This window comes from Tachysurus vachellii, chromosome 18 (genome assembly GCF_030014155.1).
Source record: "Tachysurus vachellii isolate PV-2020 chromosome 18, HZAU_Pvac_v1, whole genome shotgun sequence".
NCBI lineage: Eukaryota > Metazoa > Chordata > Actinopteri > Siluriformes > Bagridae > Tachysurus > Tachysurus vachellii.
In genome coordinates this window covers 90001-97500 of record NC_083477.1, presented here as the reverse complement: position 1 = coordinate 97500, position 7500 = coordinate 90001, and the positions used below count along the sequence as shown (strand labels likewise).

General features: G+C 40.0%; 2 protein-coding genes across 8 annotated transcripts in view; both read left to right on the top strand.

The window, feature by feature from the left end:
* Positions 1–3343, top strand: part of cpt1a2b (carnitine palmitoyltransferase 1A2b) — a 23678-nt gene extending 20335 nt beyond the window's left edge. Inside the window, exons 15-19 of the mRNA XM_060892027.1 lie at positions 699–827; positions 1409–1564; positions 2027–2140; positions 2239–2331; positions 2670–3343. Of these exons, the coding sequence (XP_060748010.1) occupies positions 699–827; positions 1409–1564; positions 2027–2140; positions 2239–2331; positions 2670–2771 (594 nt within the window). The 3' untranslated portion in view covers positions 2772–3343. The remainder of the gene's footprint in view (positions 1–698; positions 828–1408; positions 1565–2026; positions 2141–2238; positions 2332–2669) is intronic.
* Positions 3344–4376: 1033 nt separating this feature from the next.
* LOC132860724 (uncharacterized) overlaps positions 4377–7500 on the top strand; it is an 11301-nt gene continuing 8177 nt past the window's right edge. For all 7 annotated transcript variants that reach the window (XR_009649879.1, XR_009649878.1, XM_060892030.1 and 4 more), the window contains exons 1-3: positions 4377–4759; positions 5933–6021; positions 6414–6479. Coding sequence is in view for 5 of the 7 variants with exons in the window: in XM_060892030.1 (XP_060748013.1) it covers positions 5953–6021; positions 6414–6479 (135 nt within the window). In the remaining 2 variants the exon portion in view is untranslated. The remainder of the gene's footprint in view (positions 4760–5932; positions 6022–6413; positions 6480–7500) is intronic.

The window sequence follows — 7500 nt, the reverse complement described above, 5'->3', positions numbered from 1 at the left end:
ACACACACACAAATCTACCTGTCTCTGCTGAATGCAGTATACACAAGAAAAATTAACACTAATATTGTTCCTCATGCACTATTGCACCACATTACATTATTTATTTCTCTACATTTAAATGTTAATAGTCAACTCATTTCTTTTTTTTGTGAATTCTCTATTTTATGGCAATAAAATAAAGTGACTTTTTCTAATAAAATGCTCAGGGTGAAGCTCTCGTGTCTAGTGAACTAGCATGTGTTTCTGATAGAGATTCCAAAGATCTTTTATTCATTTCTCTGGATAGGGACATTCTGAGCTATGACAGTGCAGTAATGCACACAGTTTATATGATCTGAAGTTGAGGGTTTTTTTTAGTTCTAATGTTTTTCTGAATGTACAACATTATCATTTAAAACCAAACTCCAAATAAAGTCTCCAACAATTAGATGTAAGAGATCTAATGTTTAGCAGTCCTAGCTCGGGTGCTGACTGTGTGTTCACGTGGTCTAGTATTATGATCAACAGGTTATTTTGGACCTTCATTAACATCAAATTTCACGTGTAAACATTTCTTATAATGATTTAGGCATAAATCTGTTCATGAGAGTGTGAGGACCTTCACCCCATCACTCACTCTTAACAATTCTGTGTAAACCCCATAACTATTGCTCAAGTGAATGCTGTCTGTGTGTGTGTATGTGCGTGTTTGTGTACAGGACCATGGAGGTTTCTGCCTGACATATGAAGCTTCAATGACTCGTTTATTTAGAGAAGGCCGCACTGAGACAGTTCGCTCATGTTCTAAAGACAGCTGTGCATTTGTACTGGCACTGGAGGCTAAAGAGGTAACGCACACTGTGAACACACACACTGTGAACACACACACTGTGAACACACACACTGTGAACACACACACTGTGAACACACACACTGTGAACACACACACCATGTGAACACACACCATGTGAACACACACCATGTGAACACACACACCATGTGAACACACACACCATGTGAACACACACACCATGTGAACACACACTGTGAACACACACACCATGTGAACACACACTGTGAACACACACTGTGAACACACACTCCATGTGAACACACACTCCATGTGAACACACACTCCATGTGAACACACACTCCATGTGAACACACACCATTACATGAGCAGGGCACATTGACTGGTGTATTCCATCATGACATAAGATGTGTGTAATTACTGCATGTTACTGTTGTTATAATTTCAGTAGCTGTTAGTATTCACACGTTGACCGGTTGTCACGCTCCAATGCACACATTAATATCATAATAATCTGCTAAATTAAATTATTTGATACATTTCTCCATGATTTAGTGATAGTGAGTAATTTTATGGTTAAATGTTGAAATAATTTGTGCTAATGATGGTGTTTTTTAGGAGAGGGAGCACTGCATCGCTCTGCTGCGTAAAGCTGCTGAGAAACACCAGAACCTCTATAAATTGGCCATGACAGGTTCTGGTGTTGACAGACATCTCTTCTGCCTCTATGTGGTCTCCAAATACCTTGGAGTGGAGTCTCCGTTTCTCAGTCAGGTGACTTTTTGCCTTCTGATCATCTCTACATTGTGTGTTTACTTTGACATTTTGGATTTTATCACATTTAAGGTTCTGTACACACTGTTCAGTTTTTCTGTTATATTTTGCATTAAATATTGTATTTTTAATAAAGGGCATTATCACAACACTGCGTTACAGAAAGCTTTTAACTGGAATTATTTACTTAAATCTCTAATGAGCAAGCCAGAGGCCAGTAACAGTGTCTCTGTGCTAGGATGAGGCCTGAATCCTGACTGATATTAACATCAGTGTTGGGTCTGAACATAACTGCTGTGTAACTTAGTGCTCACTTTTTTAGGATGATGCTGATCTGAGTTCTTTTCTCTCATTTAATTGCCAATAGTCAGTAAAATTTTATAAACTTTTCACATGCATTCCAAATAATTTTGAATAAATAAAATATTTGTGTGTGTGTGTGTGTGTGTGTGTGTGTTACAGGTGTTGTCTGAACCATGGCGTCTCTCCACATCTCAGACTCCTGTGCAGCAGATGGAGCTTTTTGACCTGATTAATCACCCAGAATTCATCTCGCTGGGTGGAGGTTTCGGTCCAGTAAGTAGCACACGCACGCGCACACACACACACACACACACACACACACACACACACACACACACACAAATTAAAATCTTTTTGTGTTTCTTTGGTAGGTGGCTGATGATGGTTATGGTGTGTCCTACATTATTGTTGGTGAGAACATGATCAACTTCCACGTGTCAAGTAAAAACTCCTGTAAACACACAGTGAGTGTTTAACTGCGTAATCTTATCGAGTGCTGACACACACATGCCATCTTTCATGCTTCTTTTTGCCCCACCTGTCTTTCAGCTGCACCTGTCTGTCCCTTACATGCCCTATCTGACCCTCTTCTGCCCTGCCTGTCTCTTTTCTGCTCCTGTGTACTCATGTGTCCCATTTCTTACTGAATGAGGTGACTATGTTTCTTGTGTGGTGGATTGTTTTAATGGTGTGTGTCTGTGTGTGTCTGTGTGTGTCTGTGTGTGTCTGTGTGTGTCTGTGTGTGTCTGTGTGTGTCTGTGTGTGTCTGTGTGTGTCTGTGTGTGTCTGTGTGTGTTTTCAGAACTCGCACAGGTTTGGTACTCAGATCAGCCAAGCTTTAAAGGATCTGATGTCTCTGTTCAGCTCTGATTTGGAGAAACCAGTGGAGAATAAACAGCCATAAAAGTGTGTGTGTGTGTGTGTGTGTGTGTGTGTGTGTGTGTGTGTGTGTGTGTGTGTGTGTGTGTGTGTGTGTGTGTGTGAGACATGACATATATTTTTTTCTGTTGTTTGTGACATTCTGTAACAGTTTTCTCTTTATATTTGTGTAATTCTGTTGCTCACTTCGTTCTATTTTACTGAAAAGGTTACTGTGTGTTTTTAAGTCACTGAATCAGACTGTTAATGATGAGTTGATGATGATGATAATGATGAGTTCATGATGAGATAATGATGAGTTCATGATGAGTTGATGATGAAGCTGGTGTTGGAATTTTTCTGTTTTTTAATGCTTGAGTTCACACCGTGACAACACGATGACGACAGCATGACAACAGTCATGTGATAACTTTACTGCTTTAAAATGCAATTGCAATGCAAAATATTTTAGTGCTACATTCACAACTTCAGTACTGATGCAGAAGTAATACAATCCAGTAATAGTATTCCTGGTGTTTATTATTCATATAGTTTATGTAAGTGTTTGGTGTACATTTAATTCCTAAACTGTTGTACAAATAAAATTGCTGAATCTTTGAGAGTATTTCTTTTTTACATTTGTCTAAACAGGCCAGTAGCAGAGGTGTTAAAGCTGCACTTCAGAGCTCAATATGAGCTAAAGGAGCTAAAGCTAACGTGTGACATACTGAACAATAGTAATTAACTCACTAGGGAGACGAGTCTGAGAACAATCTGTTAAACATGTCCGTGTGTGTGTGTGTGTGTGTGTGTGTGTGTGTGTGTGTGTGTGTGTGTGTGGGGTCATAATAGTGAAAGCAGCACACAAACTTCAGTCAAAATTTCTCCTTCTGGTGCTGACGTAATTTTGGCAAAGATATAGAGGGACTGATTGAAGAGAAAATGTAAATGAGAGCGAAAAACTCCAGATCTCTCTCCCCCCCCCCATCTATCTCCTCCACTCTGTCTCCCCCCCTCTCTCTCTCTCCCTCTCTCTTTCTTTCTATCTCTCTCTCTCTCTCTCTGTGGGTGGGAGAGGGAGCTCTGCATATCATCGAAAGTGAAAGTAAAAATTAAACAAACATGTATTTTAAGCACCTTTATATGTGAATGTGCATTAAATCTCTGTACAACACTGTTATCATTAACTGGGTGTGTTAATGTTGTATAATGACCACAAACAGAACAGACCGAGATCTCAGTATGTTAATGTACTGTAGATGCAGCTCCGGTTAAGTCATCATATAGAACTTGACTTGGACATCAGTACCACCTCAATACCCACAAATCCCAGCAATGTGGACAGAAATAAAACAGCACTGTACTGTAATAACAACCATGACAACAACAACAACAACAACAATAATAATAATAATAATAATAATAATAATAATAATAATAAGATGGATGGATGGATGGATATAATGTGGGCCTGTCCAGTGATGCGACAAATATGAAACTTTAACTTTATGTTTATGGATATATGGAGTAACTCGTTGTAGACACTAATGGGAGTGACGTCACTGGTCCATCATCTGTTGCTGAGAAACACTTGTGAAGGGTTATAGGGGATTTTAGAGCTCAGTGTAACTCATGAATGTGGTGGGGTTCTTTTACTCATATTCTGCAACCCTCGTTACTGTTAGGAGTTACATATCTGGCAACCCATGTGGGGGATTTTAAACAGGGTACGTAGGTGATAATTATTGAGGGAGAGAGAGAGAGAGAGAGAGAGAGAGAGAGAGAGAGAGAGAGGGACGAGTTGCATGGGAATTGATATAAACGTGCAGGAGGAGCTGCTTCATTCCTCACGCTGTTCAAAAGTGAAAGTAAACTGTGGGAGCTACAAAGGACCGGAGGAATTCCGGCGACTGGAACGTGGAACACACAGAGCCAGACAGACGGACACACAGACGGACACACAGACAGAAGGGTCTCACACTCTGGTGGTCTTATCGAATTGTAATCAACTCAACGCAAAACAATTCAGTGGAGGTAAATTTTTCTGCCAAACTCTACTGTCATCTCTGTCTCTCTCTCTGTCTCTGTCTCTCTCTCTGTCTCTGTCTCTCTCTCTGTCTCTGTCTCTCTTTCTCTGTCTCTCTTTCTCTGTCTCTCTGTCATCTCTGTCTCTGTCTCTATTTCTCTCTCTCTCTCTCTCTCTCTCTCTCTCTGTGTGTGTGTGTGTGTGTGTATGTGTGTGTGTGTTTGTGTGTGTGTGTGTATGTGTTTGTGTTTGTGTGTGTGTGTGTGTGTGTGTGTATGTGTTTGTGTGTGTGTGTTTGTGTGTGTGATGTAGATCTAAAATTGTAATACTGTAATACTGTTCACAATGATGAGAGCGAGCGGTAATAATGAAAAGTGTTTATAATGATTTATTGCTCTCTAGTGTAGACCTATGACCTACACTACTACTACAGATAGACATCACCATCTACCAATGGTGCAAACCATAACCATTGCCATCTCACACACACACACATGCTTGATGAACTTCAAATTCTAAACCAAACTCGAGGTTTATTGTGTCATCTCTTTGTCTGTGTGGATTAGTGATCAATCATCTACTAGAGCATTAGTGAGATCATACTCTGATGTTGGTCCAACCTTAACCACCACACCATGTCTTCATGGAGCTGCTTTGTCATGCTGGAGCAGGGTTTAGTTCCAGTAAAGAGAGACTGTAACACTACACGCACAGAGGCATTCTGTAGAACTTTGTAATTGACGAAAGAAGCATGTACATTGTGAGTGTGATGGTCAGGGGTGCACATATTTTTAGACATATTGTGACACCACAAAGGGAAGCTCTGTTTTTTAAGTTATGCATGTGGGGGTGAAGTCTGTCTAAAACAGAGGTCCAGCTAGATGATATAAAAAAACCAGAAGCTTCCAACCAAAAAAGACTGGCAACCTATATGAGGTTATTTTAAAGGTCTTTATGTCTTAAGGTCTCTGTGATATTGACTCTAAATGCCATGACTGTGTGAGTCCATCATAAATCTGTCATTTACTGTGGAGTCAGTAAGAGACATGTTTATCTTTTTATGTTAAAGTGGTTTTGAGATATCAGCTTTTTACTCAGACACTAATTACAGTGAGATCCGATTACAGCACGTTGGAGTTTAATGCAGTCTAATTTTCTCTCCTAATGTGATGATGTTTCAGACTCACAGTAAAATGAGGAAATGAGCTCTGAAAGTCACTACATCAGCGTAATGAAGGGGAAACTTCGGACCTTCTGGACTGTGATGGCTGTGAGTTAAAATATAATAAATAAGTCAGGAAATCAGTTTTTATTCACTATAAAGTAATGAAATATAAATGAATGCATGTCGAATTTCAGCTTCATCATGATTTTTTTTTCAATTTTTCTAAAGATTTTATTTTTATTTATTGTATTCTATTTTATTTTATTCTATAGTGCACAATTTTAATGTTATTATGATTCATTGTGTATCTACATGAACGTTTATGTAACACAGTGTTTTAGTCTTAATTATAAAGATGATTAAAGTCTTTCCTGTACAAGATTACAGTAATGACCAGGAACGTAATTCATTATTAAAATTCTGCTCTTTAATTCTCTCAGATGTGTGTAAACTGTTATATTCACTGAATCTGCTGTGACCTGCTCTTTTTTTCACAGGGAGTTTTTCTGACTGCAAGGGTGTGTGATGCTGGATGCATTAAACACAGTTTTAAAGAACACATTGTAAGTCTAATAATAATAAGAAGAATAAGAATAAGAATAATAATTCACTCTCTCATCTTCTAACCCTTATCTGAACTACCTCGGGTCACGGGGAGCCTGTGCCTATCTCAGGCGTCATTAGGCATCAAGGCAGGATACACCCTGGGCGGAGTGCCAACCCATCGCACACACACTCATTCAATCACACAATCACACACTACGGACAATTTTCCAGAGATGCCAATCAACCTACCATGCATGTCTTTGGACCGGGAGAGGAAACCGGAGTACCCGGAGGAAACCCCCGAGGCACGGGGAGAACATGCAAACTCCACACACACAAGGTGGAGGCGGGAATCGAACCCCGACCCTGGAGGTGTGAGGCGAACGTGCTAACCACTAAGCCACTGTGCCCCCTCAAGAATAATAATAAGAATATAAAAAAGCTAAATAAATAGAGATAAAGAGCATTTTATGTAAGAGTCCACACAGAGAAATGGAACAGTATGAAATCATCACTGCTTGCAGTGAGTCTTGGCAGTGTGTGTGTGTGTGTCTGTGTGTGTATATGTAGTAGTAGTAGCCTTTATTGTCACTGGACTGTACCAGCGAAATTAGATATCAACCTGTCCATACATACAATACATACAATAAGACAAGGGGGGGGGACAGGACAGGAAGACATGGGATTGAAAAAGAAATACAGCATAACATGAGGGAAGGGAGGAGAAAAAAAATCAACCCCCAGACTATGCTCCTGTGGTGGGTGCAAAAAAAACACCTCACCTCACCTCATGTGTGTGTGTGTGTATGTGTGTCTGTGTGTGTGTCTGTGTGTGAGTGTGTGTATGTGTGTGTGAGTGTGTGTATGTGTGTGTCTGTGTGTGTGTGTCTGTGTGTGTTTGTGTGTGTGTCTGTGTGTGAGTGTGTGTGTGTCTGTGTGTGTTTGTGTGTGTGTCTGTGTCTGTGTGTGAGTGTGTGTGTGTCTGTGTGTGTGTGAGTGTGTGTCTGTATGTGTTTGTGTGTGTGTGTGTCTGTGTGT